This window comes from Vigna angularis, chromosome 1, assembly GCF_016808095.1.
Source record: "Vigna angularis cultivar LongXiaoDou No.4 chromosome 1, ASM1680809v1, whole genome shotgun sequence".
Taxonomy (NCBI): domain Eukaryota; kingdom Viridiplantae; phylum Streptophyta; class Magnoliopsida; order Fabales; family Fabaceae; genus Vigna; species Vigna angularis.
In genome coordinates, this window is record NC_068970.1 from 61,221,055 (window position 1) to 61,237,670 (window position 16,616).

Genomic DNA, 16,616 nt, shown 5'->3' on the forward strand with positions numbered 1-16,616 from the left:
TTAGGCGGAACATTAATTATCACAATAATGAGAAAATAGAACGCATGAGCATAAATAAACCTTGCGGATAATATGGACAATTTAAGTAAAGGGTGAAACTCTCATATGTAAAGAGAGGTAAATTTTTAACGATGATGGATTGTTTTGAAAAAATATAGTAAATTAAATGTATGTTAAAACTCTCATATTTTATATTTGGTGTATGTTAAAAATATAGTAAATTATGATATAAAATTTACAAATAAATGTTCATTTTACTTTTTATTCATAAAACTGGACCAATAAATAAAAATAATTAAATTATATTTTTCATGAATTACTAAAAATTTAAATAATAACAACAATACAGCGATATTTTATAATGAATTAAATAGAAAAATAAATTTTCAAGCCCATCATTGACGAAGTCCCGTACGCACAGACCCACATGGAACCTTGGATGTCTGCATTTGCATACATAAAAAAACGAATTCGTGAGTAAAAGTCGTATATAGATCAATGCTCGTTCCGTTTAATTACCTATTTATTTCATTTTCTTGGTGACCTATGCACTGGAAATGAAATAAAAATTAAATATTTTATGGTCATGACATATACTAATCAAACCATATTATGTTTAATTAAGTATTGTTTTAATCTTTAATAATATTGTTAAGGTCTATATATAATATTATTTGTTATAAAGACTAAAATTTCATTTCGATTTTGACTTATCTTTTTGAAAGATGAAAGAAAAAAAAATCTAAATTGCATTTCACCTCAACTTCTAAATATCATGAGATTATTAGATATATAATATAATAAAATTAAAAAAAGTGTTGAATAACATATAAGAAATATTAATATTTTTTTAGGTTTTATAGAATTAACGAGAAAGAGATTCCGTGACATATTTTTGAATTTCAATCGACATCAAAGGAGTGTAGTGATTATAAGAAAATAAAATAAAAAAATGGATGGGGAAAGAGAAAAATGGAAGCATAAAAGGCGGAGAGGTAGATTGTATTTGGGGTGGTGTTGGAAATGGGAAGTAAATTTTTAGCGTTAGCTTGCTTGCGGAAGAATGAGGGTTCGGGTAACCTTTCGCCTCGTTCTCACTATCCATCGATGCCGAGATATCCGAAAGGTGTGACGGAAGAAGAAGGAAGCAGCAACGTTTTGCTGAAAGCGGTTTTCTCAGTCACCGGAATGACTTGTTCCGCCTGTGCTGCTTCCGTCGAGAAAGCCGTCAAACGTCTTCCCGGAATTCGCCAAGCTGTTGTCGATGTTCTCAACAATCGTGCACAAATCCTCTTCTATCCATCCTTTGTCAATGTACGTAATTATTATTATGCTGATTTTCGAATTAATTATTCAAGAACATTGCACTCATCTTCAATCGATCACTGTGTATACATCTTTCTTTTTGGCTGTTTTTGAAAACCTTGCATATTACACCTTTCACTGTCGTATTTTTTCCTTTTCTGTTGCTTTCAAATGTAGATTCCATTGAATTACTTTTAATTCATGTTTTCATTTCTTGCTTACGGAATTTGGTTTTGGTATAACTGAATTGGGTGATTGATCTTACAAGTTAAAAGTGTTGACAAGCAAAATATATTCATTTATTGGAATTATATAGTCTGTTAAAAGACAAATATTTGAGTGTTATAATAGGTTAACGTGACATAACAAATAAGTTTAAAAGTCTGAATAAAAAAATCAACCAAATAAAACATTAATAAGAATATGAATCTTTTAAAATTCTTAAAATAAAAATTATAAAAAAAAAATTAAAATTCAAAAGATCTAGACATCATAGAATGATTTCTTTAATGAAAATGCTCTTGGACGTAAATATGGTAATTAGTTAATTTCTAAATCTAATTAAAATATGCTCATAGAAGTAATTTTATAGGTTATAAATATTTTATGGTGTTTTAGTAATAGTAAAGTGGGTTTTTATTTGCAAATTGGTCTTGGTTGAATTTTTCGATTTGTTACTCTACTTTTGTTGGGATTTTTAGGGGATTTGACACTATCTAGCCCTTATCAACTTGAAAAAAAAAAATCTAATTTATTATTTGTTATGTTATTTGTTGATTGCTAGTTTGAAAAAGATTAGTGTGTTTTTTATGATTTGTAAGTATCCATGAACATTTGTAGATATTTAAAAAAAATACTTTATAAATTTTTAAAATAAAATTTAAAAGAATAATATAAATTAAATTAAATTCAAATTAAATTTTAATTACATTTAACTTAATAAAATATAAATTAAATTTTAATTTTAATTAAATTTAACTTAATAAAATATAAATTAAATTTTAATTTTAATTAAATTTAACTTAATAAAATATAAATTAAATTTTAATTTTAATTTTTTTTCATAAGTAACAAATATACGTGAATATATATATATATATACGTGGATACAGATAATATGATATTGCATTCCACCTATACCAACCACATCCACTAGACCATTGTTAACCCAAATATTTTTGCCATTCCTAAGTTTTCTTAATATGTTTCTATGCTACTTTTAATTAAAAATTAAAATAAAAATTTATTTAAATTTTTTATATTATATTAGTTGAATAATAATATATATTTTAAATTAATAATAATAATTATAAATTAAGTTTTAATTATTAATTATAATAAAATAATTTAACATATAAAAGTAATAATTATTTTAACTAATCATATTAGAGACATCAATCAATTACCTAAACACTTAAAAAAATTATATAGTTAAATGTATTTTTGATATATATATATATATATATATATATATATATATATATATATATATATATATATATATATATATATATTAAAAACATAAAAAAAAGAAAAACAAAGTCTGAAAGAAAAAGTTGGCAGACTGGCTCGTTAATTAGTTTGCCCGCTTTTGGTGGGTAAATAAGTTTTTTTACTTATTTTACTGTGACATGTTAGTTCATTTCGTTCTGTTTTTGACAAACTAACAATAAATCGAGCTGGCCTGTCTGTGATGATTTTTTTTGTTATATTTGTATGTTTTCGCATGTTTCAATTTATAAAATGTTGCTAAGGCAATTGTTTGTAAATATTTATTATAGGAAATTCAACAAATAAATTAAAATCTTTGTTACTAAATAGATAAGTTTGGTGAGTAATGAAATTAAGTGTTAAATTTGATTTCTTCCTCATCCTCTTATAAATTATTAGAAAAAAATTGTTTTTTATTCTTAAATTAAATTGTAAACTATTTAGCTGAAAGTCGTGTAAAAAATTATTTTTTACCAACATGTAAAGTGTTTCACATGTCATTAACGAATTTTTAAAATGAAATATAATAGTGTTTTTCACGTCACAACTTTATAGACGATTATAATACAGCCTTGTTGGTTGAGAAAAATAATTTATTTGATTTTGATATGGTGTAGAAACTAAATATTTTTATAATTTAATTTAAGAATGAAATAAAATTATAATTGTTTGAAAAAAAAAACAAATTTAATTCTAAAATCAATAATACATTGATATTAAGTAACATTAGTAATTGAGGCTTAGTGATTAGTATTGTAATAGAAAGTATTAACTAGTTTAATAATGAAAATCAATAACTAATTTAGTAATAAAAATAATTATTAGTTTAGTGAATGACAATAAAGATTAATTTTGTAACTAATGGTTGTGGTCAATCTAGTAAAAAAGGAAATGACTCATTTGATAATGACTAATCTGCTGATGGAAGCAATTAGTAATTGATTAATGTTGGTAGGGATGGATCTAATGGCTGAAATACTAATCAATTTAATAGAAATTAGAGTTAAGATAGACATTGTGGTGTGTATCTCTGTATTTATTTTTAAATATTTGTATTGTATTATAAATTAACAATTTGTATAAATTAATTAAATTAATATATAAGAGACAAATAATAAAATGTACTTGTTAACATGTTAATAGTAAAAAATATAAATATAAATATAATAAAGACACAATAAAAAAGAGAAACACGTAACAATTTCGTACAAAATATTTTAAGATAGTAATTACTTTTAAAAAAATTCGTTAATAATTATATCATAAAGGTAAAATGAGAAAAAAAATTAAGTTATATGAAAAGAGATATCCTCTTTATGTATACTAGTGTAATTAAATATTTATAAATTATTTAGATTTAAAAAGTAGTAATAGAAGAGTAAAATTAAAAAATAAAAAGTTTATGTAATTATAAATATATAGTTATAGATATAACTATAGATAAAATAGATTTTGATTATTGGAATAAAATATATTATAAATAATATTAAGTAAATAATATTATAAATAATTATTTAAATTTGAAGAGTAGTTATTAAAATAATAAAAAAAGTAAATAATTATTTTATAATAAATAGTTATTTAAATTCAGGAAAATAGTAAGTAAAATGATAAAACTAAAAAATAGCTTTTTTATTATGAATAATTATTGAAATTTAAAAATAGTAATTAGAATAATAAAATTAAAAAAAAAACAAGAGATACCAAATAGATGTACTCTCTCTTTATATAAAGTTAAAAATGTATAGATAATGAGTGATTTAGCGATTAATTTTGAAATTTAAAATCAGTTACTAAGATATCTATCACTATATCGATTTTCAATGATTTTTTCCCCAATAATATAACTGTAATATTTTTCAACTTTCTTAAAGTAACATGTAATCTAATGAGAATTTTGGCGGAAAAAGAAATATAATTTATCCCCAACATTAATTTAAGTCATTAACATTTCCATAAGTTAATCAAAATAACTTAAAAATTGTTTGTTTTTTCAATTTTGAATTATCTATGACAACAATGAATTATTTTAAAATGAAAATATTAACTTTAAAAAGTTGATATTATAATTTTTATGATTTTGACTCACTCTATAACCTCTCTCATTCATCTCATATTTTGTCACACCCCTTCTCAAACTCTTCACGCGTATCTGTGTGTTACTTCCTATCATATATATATTTTTTTAGTTTATTCTTTTACAAATTTATTTATTTGTTTATGGACGAAATTTACTTATACAATTTGTTTGTAAATCAAACATGTCATGCTATATATCAAATATTACATTTAAATTAATAAAACATTTTTGAAACAAACTTATGAAATATAACAGATATTTAATATGAGTTATAACATACTTCTTAGTACGCCAAATTTATTAAATAGACCAAATTTTGTATATTTAAAAGAAAAAAATATTAATTTTATTAAATAAATTCAGTATATTTAATAAAATACACTCGTTTAAGAATTAAATCCGCAAATTGAAATATTTAAACTTCTTTTTTGTGCAAATTATCTAATCATACTTAATAAGAATTTAATTACTCAAATTAATACTTAACAATTAATCAAATATAAATTTGAAGATTTTATTTTACTTTTTTAATATATGTGAGATGGTGTATATGATTCAAATATCCATCCAACTTAACACAATTTTTTTTTAAAAACTAAAAGCATATTTTAAACCTTAATTTAATTTAGTTATTTGATCCATGGATTGAGATAAAGCAATTAATTCAAATGGAGGTTAATTATTCTAAAATTATTTTGCCATTGAGTTGAATTATAATAATATATTATTATATTGTTTTTATTCAATAAATGTTTCCTTCTATTGGAAATTTATTCATTAAACCAGTCCCTAACTTAAAAAAAAAAAGTCATTAATTTCGTTACTAATAAACTATATTTTCTTAAACTAAATTCGGTCCCTGTATTTTCTATGTATTCTTTTCGTAGACAAACTATACATATCATAAAAAGAATCTAAATATATACATGCTATAAAACATTAAACCGCTTCTAACAGAGGTTTCAGTATAATTCAATGATTGACAATGTTTTTTCTTGATGTCTCCATGCGTTTTGTTCTCAGGAAGAGAGCATTCGCGAGGCCATTGAAGATGCTGGATTCCAAGCTGCATTAATCAGAGAAGATAACGAGACTTCTATACAGATATGCCGCATACGTATCCAAGGAATGACATGCACGTCGTGTTCCTCTACTGTCGAAACTGCACTTCAAGTAATCCAAGGAGTTGTGAAAGCTCAAGTGGCCCTTGCAACTGAGGAAGCTGAAGTTCACTACACTCCAAACGTTGTCACCTACAACCAAATCTTGGAAGCAGTAGAAAACACTGGTTTTCAAGCCACTCTTATAAGCACAGGTGAAGACATGAGCAGAATAGACCTTCAGGTTGAGGGAGTAAGGACGGGTCGTTCCATGAGAATAATTGAAAGTTCTCTTCAAGCACTTCCTGGGGTCGAAGGTGTAGAAACACACCCTTTGTTGAACAAAGTGTCTCTTTCTTATAAACCAGACTTGACAGGACCACGAAATTTCATTAACGTGATTCAGGAAACTGGGTCTAGGCGTTTCAAGGCAATGATTTTCCCGGAAGAAGGAGGGAAAAGGAATAGTCATAGGAGGGAGGAAATCAAGCAATACTATAGATCCTTCTTGTGGAGTTTGGTGTTTACTATTCCTGTGTTTCTAACCTCCATGGTGTTTATGTATATCCCTGGAATTAAGCATGGACTAGATGCCAAAGTTGTTAAAATGCTTACAGTGGGGGAGATCATAAGATGGGTGCTTTCTACACCAGTGCAGTTTGTTATAGGGAGGAGATTTTACTCTGGTGCTTACAAAGCATTACGCCTTGGCTCTCCCAACATGGATGTTTTGATTGCCCTGGGGACAAATACAGCGTACTTTTACTCAGTGTATTCTGTGCTGAGAGCTGCTACATCTGATGGTTTCAAGGGTACCGATTTCTTTGAGACCAGTGCTATGCTTATTTCGTTTATTTTGCTAGGGAAGTACCTTGAGGTTTTGGCCAAGGGGAAGACATCCGATGCAATTGCCAAGCTCATGAACTTGACACCTGACACTGCTATATTGTTGACGTTGGATAGTGAAGGAAATGTTGTTGGTGAGGAGGAAATTGATAGCAGGTTGATTCAGAAGAATGATGTTATTAAGATCATTCCCGGTGCAAAAGTGGCTTCCGATGGATTGGTCATTTGGGGTCAGAGCCACGTGAATGAGAGCATGATAACAGGTGAGGCACGTCCTGTGGCAAAGAGGAAAGGGGATACTGTTATTGGAGGAACTGTGAATGAAAATGGAGTGTTGCACATTAAGGCTACATGGGTGGGATCAGAGAGTGCCCTTGCTCAGATTGTCAGACTTGTTGAGTCAGCACAGATGGCCAAGGCTCCTGTGCAGAAGTTTGCTGACCGCATTTCCAAATACTTTGTGCCTATGGTAGGGATTTGCTAAATTTGTTTCTTCCATATTGATTCTCCAATAATCTCTCTACAATATTTACTTAACGGATTTAAATAACTGATGTACTAGCTGTTTTCTTTCATTAATTAGGCAAAGTTTTCTTGTATAGCTATAGGCAAAGTTTCATGGTGTAGTGTTTAAGATTCTTATTAAATGGGATTCACTTGATGATGAGAAACATTCATTCAGCTTGATGTTAGTAGAAGAAAGTCTAGTGTCGTCTTCCTCAATTATTTGTATGCAATTTATGTATCTTTTGGATAATTTCAAATAATGTCAATTGATTTTAAGATTAATCCTAACATGGTATCAAAGCTTATAACAAATCTTGGTAATTGTTTTTATTCTGGCAGGTTCTTCTTGTTTGATAGATGGTTTCTGTACTTCATTTATGTGTTCTAGGTTTTATCTCTTAAAATTGAATCCTTATGTCTGTATAGTACTTACTTCAAAGGGGTTTGTTTGAGCAGGTTATTTTAATGTCATTTTCAACTTGGCTTGCCTGGTTTATAGCTGGAAAAGTTCGTGCTTACCCCAAGTCCTGGATACCATCTTCCATGGATAGCTTTCAGCTTTCTTTGCAGTTCGGGATTTCTGTCATGGTCATAGCCTGTCCATGTGCTTTAGGTTTAGCAACACCGACTGCAGTCATGGTTGGCACTGGAGTAGGTGCATCTCAGGGAATACTTATCAAAGGAGGTCAAGCATTAGAAAATGCACATAAGGTCAGCACTTGACATTAGAGTACAGGTCCTCAAGTTCAGTATTTGCTTTGTAAATGTTGGTGAAGTTAACATGAACTTCGTAGGTTGTCTTTCTTCTTATTTGAGCATAGACACAACTTATGTAAACGTAATAAGGGTGGGATTTATACAACATTTGAATGTGTATATGGTTTGCCTTGCAGGTGAACTGCGTTGTATTTGACAAGACAGGTACTCTCACTATCGGGAAACCTGTGGTAGTAAATACAAAGTTGTTTACAAATATGGTACTCCGAGAATTCTATGAACTTGTGGCAGCAGCTGAGGTAGGCATACAATTATTGAGTTTCACATGCTTATCCATGAATTATTGCAATAAAACATTCATTGTATGATTTCCTATGTCAGGTGAATAGTGAGCATCCGCTGGCGAAGGCTGTCGTAGAGTATGCTAAAAGACTGAGAGATGAAGAGAACCCCATTTGGCCAGAGGCACGGGATTTTGTGTCGATTGCTGGACATGGAGTTAAGGCCATGGTTAGAAATAAGGAAATACTTGTGGGTAACAAGACCTTGATGGCGGACCACAATGTTGCACTTCCTATTGATGCTGAAGAGATACTGGCAGAAGCGGAAGCAATGGCTCAAACTGGAATTATAGTGTCTATAAATAGGGAAGTTGTTGGGATTTTAGCAGTATCTGATCCATTGAAACCAGCTGCACAAGAAGTCATTTCCATTCTCAAGTCTATGAAAGTCAGGAGCATCATGGTGACTGGGGACAATTGGGGAACTGCCAATTCTATAGCAAAGGAAGTTGGAATTGAAACTGTTATTGCTGAAGCCAAACCTGAGCAGAAGGCTGAGCAAGTGAAGAACTTGCAGGTACTTGGTTTAAAATTTTGCATCTTTTCCTCTCCTAACGGTGGGAGCTGATCCAATCATAAAGCAATGGTTCCAAAGCTTAGACATGAATATTTAATTATACATTAATATCTGAAAAGATTTTACCGATTTACCATATTATTCTATTTACATAACTATCTAATAAGATTTCCCAACTTTACCATGTTATCTTATTCACTAACATGATGTGATGTTAAGCTAAATTCCAATTAGATGTCTAATACCCTACGGTGAAAGTGTATATAAATCACATCTCTGACATGTGTTCCCTGTGGTTAACATATTGAGCAACCTTTTCTTGTTTAGGCTTCTGGGCACAAGGTGGCTATGGTGGGGGATGGTATCAATGATTCACCAGCACTTGTGGCAGCAGATGTAGGGATGGCAATTGGTGCTGGTACAGACATTGCTATTGAAGCTGCTGATATTGTCCTGATGAAGAGCAATTTGGAGGATGTCATAACTGCCATTGATCTTTCCAGAAAAACGTTTTCTCGTATCCGTCTCAACTACATATGGGCTTTGGGCTATAATCTGCTTGGAATTCCAATTGCTGCTGGAGCTCTTTTTCCCTCTACACGATTTCGGTTGCCACCGTGGGTTGCCGGGGCTGCCATGGCTGCGTCTTCTGTCAGTGTAGTTTGCTGTTCTTTACTGTTGAAGTATTATAGGAGACCCAAGAAGTTGAACAATCTTGAGATACGGGGCATAAGCATTGAGTGATGTAAAATATGGCACAGAAGAACTCATGCAGGATCTTGTGTTAGCTCTACTATAGTATGTGGTGGACTTGTTCAGTTATATGTATCAAGAACCTTGGACAGTTGTCACTTGTCAGAAGTTGTAAACATTGCTTGCATGATGTTTGCATGTAAAATAATTCTGGTGTTGGAATAACGTGCGCAATGAAAATCCTTTAAGTAATGATATTTGCACCCGCAAAAGTTACAGGAATTAAAATGGTGGGTTTATTTCAGCACATTTATATTATCACATGGGAAGATATATCATTCCAAACATCCAAGACTTATCCAATGCTCAACACGAACAAAATAGTAGTTTGTTCTTTTATTTTATATGTGAATAGCAGACCACTAAATAAAAGCACAACAACCTTAAAAAATGAACATACACAATTATTGACTAATTTGGTTAAGAGTGAAAATAGAACCAGGATATGCAGTCAAGGTGTACAACACTACTCGACAAAATCTTATGGTGGTCTAACATTCTTGTTTTTGTAGGAAGATGTAAATTTCTTCAAGCCAACAAAGAAAAAAGGCTATGACTATGTTGTCAGTGTTGAAGCAAAGATGAAGGCATGTCTGTCACATCTTTGAATGTCCACCTCTCTTGTCGCTAGGCTCAGTCCAAGTTTCAGCTACCCTTGAACGCTGCTGTTCAAATTTCCTTTTAGCTCTATAAAGGATATTATGCACTTCTTCAAAGTGAGGATTTGTTGCTGCTCTTGTATCATCAATCCACTGAAGAACTTTCTTGTATGGGGATAATATACGACTGCGATTCTTCTCATCCAAAACCTAAGTTCATCACAGTTCAATTTTCCAAAATTCATGTAAAATGAAATTATGATACCAATCAAAATTCTAATTCAACTGAAGATTTCAAGACATTGAGCCAATCTGGTTGAATGCAGCACCAATTTACAAGTCACATACAGTTACCTCAAGTTGCATAAGTTCACAAACCATGCTGAGATCTGCTATAGATGGCTGAGAGACACCAAGCAGGAAGCGTCCATCTCCATTGAGCCAAATATCCTCTAGCTTTGATAAAGAAGAAAATAGCACTTTTTCTGCTTCAGCAGCTGCTTTTGGATTAAGTGGACGGCCAGTTGCTGGTCCTAGTACAGTATTTACTACGTAGTTCACTGCAAAAAGGTCGTGCTTCTACCAGTTAGTCATAGTTTACAAGAAACATGTCAGTTCTCGAAAAATAGGACAAAACAAAGATGTTCTCAGGCTAGAAACATATGATTTAACATATCGCTTGCAGAAATGGTAAAATCTATTCTTCGATCAGATGTTGCTTTTAAAGCAAAAACGACGGAATATGCATTGTTATATGTACCTGTTCCATGTCGTAAATTAGAGTGATGCCAATCCATTACCGAGTTAATTTTTGCTCTCCTGAAAATATCGCTTGGGTACCTGATACATCATCATGAGGATAATATTTATATGCAAATTTTCTAAACTTTTAAAGCATGACAAGTATGATTAGTTTAGATTGTAGAAAATGTATCTCCAGGTAGCACAGAATTGAATTTAAATTCAATACATTTTCTTTTTACATATTTAAGCTTAATTCAACTTACCAACTAATAAAGTAAATTTACACTTATGTACTATAACTTGATTATATTTCTAATTGATATGAGATCTCTACCATATCCAAAAGTGAGGAACAAGAGCATTAACAATAAGCATCCCAGGCCATGATTAGGCCGTTTGTAATCATGTATGTTCAACTACACTTAAAAAATAAAATCATGTTGAACTACTGCGTAGTGAAACATTCTAACTTTGATTTTAAGAACATAGAAGTATTTCTTTAAAACAACCAGGTAGATCAGGAAGGGACTTCAGAAGCAAAAGAAAAGAATCTACTAACCAATGGTCAGAAATTCCAGGAAAAGCAGAATTAAGATAGACAATGATTGCGTGGCTGCCAAAACAAAACGAGGTTTATTAAGAACACATAGTAAAATCAACAAATAAAATATTCAAATCTTAGATACTCCATCCTCATTAAAGTCAACTAGATAGGCATAATGTGACCAGTACAATAATGCGTAAAATAATCATTAATATCATAGAGGTGGGTTAGAAGACAAGGGCCTTATCAGAGATTACCTCTCGGAGAGGTTGAAGCTTCCATGAACAATAGCCGGAACTTTCTGCAGAGGGTTTACTTCTGCAAAAAATAAAATACATAACAGATTAACAGAAGAATAGACCACTAATTTTGCACCAACCCTGCAAAACAAAAGCACCAGATCTTTGCCCTCCTTTTTTGGAACCATTCATATCATACTCCTTCAATTGAACTTAAATGGAATATACACACTGTTAAATTTTCTATCCATTACTTAGGGAGTGCCATGACAAAATACCACAACATATAATTATACTCCCTTCCTTCCTATTATAAGACCAAAATAAGAAATGATACTTATTTCTTTTTAGGACTAGACCAATAATGTATCACATACTGAGTATTTTTAACTAAAACACTCTTAATTAAAATCAATCAGAGATTGTATTAGCAGATATTTGAAAGAGAGACAAAAAATAATGACAAAGGTGGATTTAAGAGAAAAGAAAAAGAAGAAGACAAATTTAGTGTGTTAACTAAACTAACCTTTTTTCTTAATTATGAATTAAATGACTGAATCTTATACTTAGGAACCAAGAGTTTGTTAAGGGCAGAGTTGGTGGTGAATGTAAATACTTATAAAGTGCATATGCTTATTTAACGTCCTAGATTAGAGGGATATCACTATAGATACCTCTGAATTCAGAAGAGAGGTGGTGGCCTTTGGAAATGTCTACTTTGATCTCCTCGATGTCAATTCCGTTCAACCTTTTTAACACAAAGATTATGATAATAGTGTTTAGTTCATCATAATCATATCATAATATAAATAAATAACAGATCAAGGTTTTGTTTAGCGGTGTGTGCAAAGTATGAAGAACTATTAACCTGCAGAATAAGAGAACTGCTCGAGAAGGCTGGGACATTCGATCCGCAAACACCTTCAGCTTTTCCATCATCATCGATTACAAGTTTGGGAAGCACTGCAGTCAGGAAAGCACCGCTTTGACTATCTTCTATCTTGTTCGTTGCATTGCTTCATTTGCCTCATTACACACTTACCAAAAATACCTTCTTACAGTCAAACTTTAAAATCCATAAACTAATATATTTATGGAATTCTTGTAAGGAACAGTTTTTATCCGTTTGGATAAACCTGTTCAACGAAACCAAAAACAAACCGTAAATTAGATAAGGCTTTCAGTTTTTTTAAGGAAGATATTGTTTCGTAGAAAAATTTAAAAGGGTCTCCGAGAAATTTTATTAGAAATATAAAAAATATCCACTCCCAAATGCTCTTTTAGCTTTGTATTAAAAATTCTTAAAATATACACTATAATATAATTCTCTTATCCTGTCTTTTTTTTTTAAGATTGTCAAACTAATCAACAGTAGTTTTACTAAATCTACAATAACATTAATAACAATCCTTAACCAAATAGTCGAAAATTGGACTCCTGCTCTTTATTAATAAAGAACTACGTACCTTCTCTGCATCCAGAGTCTCCAACTTTATTAGTTATTATTTTATCATAAGACATTTTATTAGTGAGAAATTTATATAAAAATAAATTGAGAAATATAATAGACTTTATCACGCAATGACGTACTTCCACGCCAGTGCCATTGGATAATGCATACAAAATTATATTTTACAATTCAAGGATTGAGGTCAGTATAGTGATTCGATAAGCATATTTGTACAATTCATATAGCTCTACAGCAATTTACCAACTCCTTGAAAATATTGTACACAGTAAAAGTAAATAACAGATAGATCAGGTATCTGTTTACATTTCTGTTCAGTTGAACTGAACATGGACCTAACACTCCACTTCCTTCTCAGTTTGAGCATCAAAAACTGAAAAATTTCCATTCAACCGAGTTATAACATGTTTCCAAACATACCCTAATAAGTGTAACGCCAGATCTGCATTTAGGAGGCACGATTGTATCTTCAAATGGCAGTGACATTTATTACCTATCCAACATATATTAAGGTGGTCTTAATACAGACAAAAACATCATCATCTTTGATGTTTCAATCAACATATGTATATGCATCACCTAAAGTTGTCTGTCAAGGTTGTTTGGTCACATTTTTGAAGTCAGTGGGGTTCGAATCCTAGATTCCATTACGCTATCTGCCTGATTAGACTGCTGTTCAGAAAGCTTCGTTTTGAGCCTATAGAGGATTTTATGAACTTCTTCAAAGTGGGGTATCGTTGCATTTCTTGTGCTCTCTATCCACTGCTGAACTTTCTTGTGCGGGCCAAGGATACGATCACGGTCCTTCCCATTTAAAAGCTGCAACCAAAAAAAAAAAAAGTCAATATCGCAATTCCTCAAGATGAGGGGATCAACATTCTGTCATGCGTGTCACATTTCTAAGTAAACAGTTCTTAATTAGACAGACATGAAAAGTAAACTGTTTCCTTATCTTAACGAAACCAAACATGTCTGACCACACCTGTATGTTTCTGAACTTCTCAATCATAAAACATAAACTAAACGAGAAAGAGGTCGACAATTTATTTTCTTCAAACTCAAGAAAAAAGCTTAATGGAAAAATAAATCTATCCCCATTTACCGAAGTCATGACATAATTAGTGATGATTCCTAATTTAGATGAACTTCACCATTTACCTCTAATTGCATAATTTCGCAAACCAGACTGAGATCTGCTATGGATGGGCGTAAGCCACCAAGCAAGTACTTTCCGTTCCCCTTAAGCCAAATGTTTTCTATTTTTGTCAAAGATGAAATCAAAATTTTCTCAGCTTCAGCAGCTGCTTGTTGGTTCAGTGGTAGACCCAACATTGGCGCTAGTACAGTATTTAGAACAAATCCAGCTGGAATACAATCAAGAAGATATGTCATTAAAAGAAACGAAGCAGGAATGGTTTTGCATACAAACAAAAAACAGCACCTTCACCTGTGCTCAAAGGAAATATTTGCAAAGCATGGCTTCAACATGTACATGTACAAGAATAAACTATAAATCAACTTAAATACATGCATTACCAGAACTAAACAAACTGTAATTCAAATTACTTTGCCATTGATACAAAGCATCGGAGTAAGATATATGGCCTTCTACAACTAATTAAATTGAGTAAGGCATTTGAGCATATTTTTCTGAAGCTTCACTATTATCTTCCAGCTATGTTTTTAACTCTATTCAACTCCCCTCTTTGCAAATGGAAAAAGAAAAAATCCTCAAAAGTGCTATAATATAAAGCTATCTGATCAAGAAAGCAAGCAAAACATGAAACCAAGTTTTGATTTATTTACATTGAGATTAGTTAAAGTAGGCCAGCATGATAAAAAGTCATGAAATAACATTAATTTTCATACTAGTTTCACATGCAAGCAAGACAACAACAAAAAGCTAAAGGCTTCTTTTTGAGCTATGATGCACCTGCCCCACGCCGCAAATTCTGATGATGCCAATCTAACACGGAGTGAATTCTTGCTCTCCTGGAAAGATCGGCTGGGTACCTACCGGAATGAACAAAACAAAACTTGCTAAGAAAAAAAAAAACAGGCAACAGAAGTGTGTGTCCACAGCAAGGGGATCAATATAAACACAACAGACAGGAACCTGCTGTATCAATGACAAGCATACAGAAAGGTAATTATTGCAGTATGATTTCAATTCTATTGACAAAAATAACTATTTATGTTTTGAAATTCAAAACTAATAGGACATAAAAGTAACTTAATATTTAAAATCATTACCCTCTCTCTTTGTAAACCAAACAAGAAAGGATCACTTCCCCTCTCCTCCCCTCCTCTTAACCAAACAAAATATAAAATCAAAATCCCTCTCTTTCATTTCCTTCCCTTCCCCTCCGTAAAACCATACGATCCCTTATCACATACAAACTGCGAAACACATGCAGCACTTAGCCAACGAAACACAAACAACCCAACACCTTTCCCTGCTTCTGTACATCCACATATCTTAATTTCACAGTTAAATGTATAAAGAGGGAGAAGACAATAATAGTAACTAACCAATGGTCTGCAACTCCCGGAAACGCAGATGCAAGATATATGAGAATTGCATGACTGCAAAGAAGAAAACAACACACCCTTTAACAAAAATGAAGATAATTCCACACTCCATAAGCACGGAATGTTTTGGTAACTGTAACCAGCACCAAACCAAACCAATAACACAATGAAATTTGAAGAATCGCATCAAACATGAAATTTTGAAACTGAAGTACCTCTCAAATAGCTTGAACCTTCCATCAACAATTGCAGGGACTTTCCTTAAAGGGTTAATTGCTGAAGGAAGATCCAACAAAATTAAAGACGAGAGAGAGAGTATAGATACTCTTTTCCAAGAAAACAAAAATCGACAATTGACTGATTACCTTGGAATTCGGGAGATAAGTGCTGACGTTTGGATAAATCGACTTTGATCTCCTCAAAATCTATTCCATTCACTCTGCACGGAGACCGTATTCAAATACCAGAAGAAGACAACAAGAAGTAAAAAAAGAAAAAGAAAATATAATAAGGGAAATAGAAATACTTGCAGAATATGAGAATCGCACGGGATGGCTGCGACATTCGATCTGCATAAACCTTCAGCTTCATCTTTTCTTTCTTTCTCTCACAGTTGCATAAGCACTCAACACCGTTCACGTTATCTTATTTGTAATAATCTTTATTCATCCTCTATTTTTTTTTTCTACTTCACTTTTTTGCAAATTATTTGGGCCTTATTGGGCTTTTGAGTGTCAAGCCTTCGGGTGTTTCTTCCTGCACCCCCGGTCAAATTTCTTTCTTCATCCCATCACAGCCTTCTGAAATTTTGATCCGAAACAGGGGTGGAATGA

General features: G+C 31.6%; 3 protein-coding genes across 5 annotated transcripts; 1 reads left to right on the forward strand and 2 right to left on the reverse strand.

The window, feature by feature from the left end:
* Window positions 1-970: 970 nt before the first annotated feature.
* On the forward strand, window positions 971-9,898 carry LOC108346225 (probable copper-transporting ATPase HMA5). The gene is made up of 6 exons (XM_017585242.2): window positions 971-1,314; window positions 5,900-7,291; window positions 7,786-8,040; window positions 8,223-8,345; window positions 8,428-8,904; window positions 9,232-9,898. Exons 1-6 carry the CDS (start codon window positions 1,024-1,026, stop codon window positions 9,646-9,648), a joined length of 2,955 nt encoding a protein of 984 aa, XP_017440731.1. The 5' UTR covers window positions 971-1,023; the 3' UTR covers window positions 9,649-9,898.
* A 129-nt stretch (window positions 9,899-10,027) lies between these two features.
* LOC108346224 (glutathione S-transferase T1) lies at window positions 10,028-12,923 on the reverse strand. 2 transcript variants are annotated; one of them, XM_052879873.1, is made up of 8 exons: window positions 12,826-12,923; window positions 12,652-12,746; window positions 12,458-12,531; window positions 11,802-11,862; window positions 11,560-11,613; window positions 11,017-11,096; window positions 10,611-10,816; window positions 10,028-10,466 (listed from the first exon to the last, which is right to left on the reverse strand). In XM_052879873.1, the coding sequence occupies exons 2-8, from the start codon at window positions 12,723-12,725 to the stop codon at window positions 10,254-10,256; spliced, it is 762 nt and encodes a 253-aa protein (XP_052735833.1). In that variant the 5' UTR covers window positions 12,726-12,746; window positions 12,826-12,923; the 3' UTR covers window positions 10,028-10,253. The 2 variants fall into 2 exon arrangements, with proteins under 2 accessions (XP_052735833.1, XP_017440730.1); XM_017585241.2 differs by having other exon boundaries at window positions 12,652-12,919.
* A 521-nt stretch (window positions 12,924-13,444) lies between these two features.
* Window positions 13,445-16,470, reverse strand: LOC108347457 (glutathione S-transferase T1). 2 transcript variants are annotated; one of them, XM_052879881.1, is made up of 8 exons: window positions 16,310-16,470; window positions 16,149-16,222; window positions 15,999-16,059; window positions 15,784-15,837; window positions 15,185-15,264; window positions 14,410-14,615; window positions 13,831-14,070; window positions 13,445-13,744 (listed from the first exon to the last, which is right to left on the reverse strand). In XM_052879881.1, exons 1-7 carry the CDS (start codon window positions 16,372-16,374, stop codon window positions 13,858-13,860), a joined length of 753 nt encoding a protein of 250 aa, XP_052735841.1. In that variant the 5' UTR covers window positions 16,375-16,470; the 3' UTR covers window positions 13,445-13,744; window positions 13,831-13,857. The 2 variants fall into 2 exon arrangements, with proteins under 2 accessions (XP_052735841.1, XP_017442195.1); XM_017586706.2 differs by having other exon boundaries at window positions 13,445-14,070; window positions 16,310-16,462.
* Window positions 16,471-16,616: the final 146 nt, after the last annotated feature.

What these genes read in the sequence shown, in the direction of transcription:
- LOC108346225 (XM_017585242.2), top strand. Translation starts at nt 1,024, where the DNA reads ATGGGAAGTAAATTTTTAGCGTTAGCTTGCTTGCGGAAGAATGAGGGT. An exon ending in TCTATCCATCCTTTGTCAAT is followed by an intron (nt 1,315 to 5,899) that starts GTACGTAATTAT and finishes TTTTGTTCTCAG; the next exon opens with GAAGAGAGCATTCGCGAGGC. An exon ending in AACTTGTGGCAGCAGCTGAG is followed by an intron (nt 8,346 to 8,427) that starts GTAGGCATACAA and finishes TTCCTATGTCAG; the next exon opens with GTGAATAGTGAGCATCCGCT.
- LOC108346224 (XM_052879873.1), bottom strand. Translation starts at nt 12,725, where the DNA reads ATGATGATGGAAAAGCTGAAGGTGTTTGCGGATCGAATGTCCCAGCCT. An exon ending in GCAGTTCTCTTATTCTGCAG is followed by an intron (nt 12,532 to 12,651) that starts GTTAATAGTTCT and finishes TGTGTTAAAAAG; the next exon opens with GTTGAACGGAATTGACATCG. An exon ending in AGCTTCAACCTCTCCGAGAG is followed by an intron (nt 11,614 to 11,801) that starts GTAATCTCTGAT and finishes TTGTTTTGGCAG; the next exon opens with CCACGCAATCATTGTCTATC.
- LOC108347457 (XM_052879881.1), bottom strand. Translation starts at nt 16,374, where the DNA reads ATGAAGCTGAAGGTTTATGCAGATCGAATGTCGCAGCCATCCCGTGCG. An exon ending in GCGATTCTCATATTCTGCAA is followed by an intron (nt 16,223 to 16,309) that starts GTATTTCTATTT and finishes GTCTCCGTGCAG; the next exon opens with AGTGAATGGAATAGATTTTG. An exon ending in GAATTTGCGGCGTGGGGCAG is followed by an intron (nt 14,616 to 15,184) that starts GTGCATCATAGC and finishes ATTGTATTCCAG; the next exon opens with CTGGATTTGTTCTAAATACT.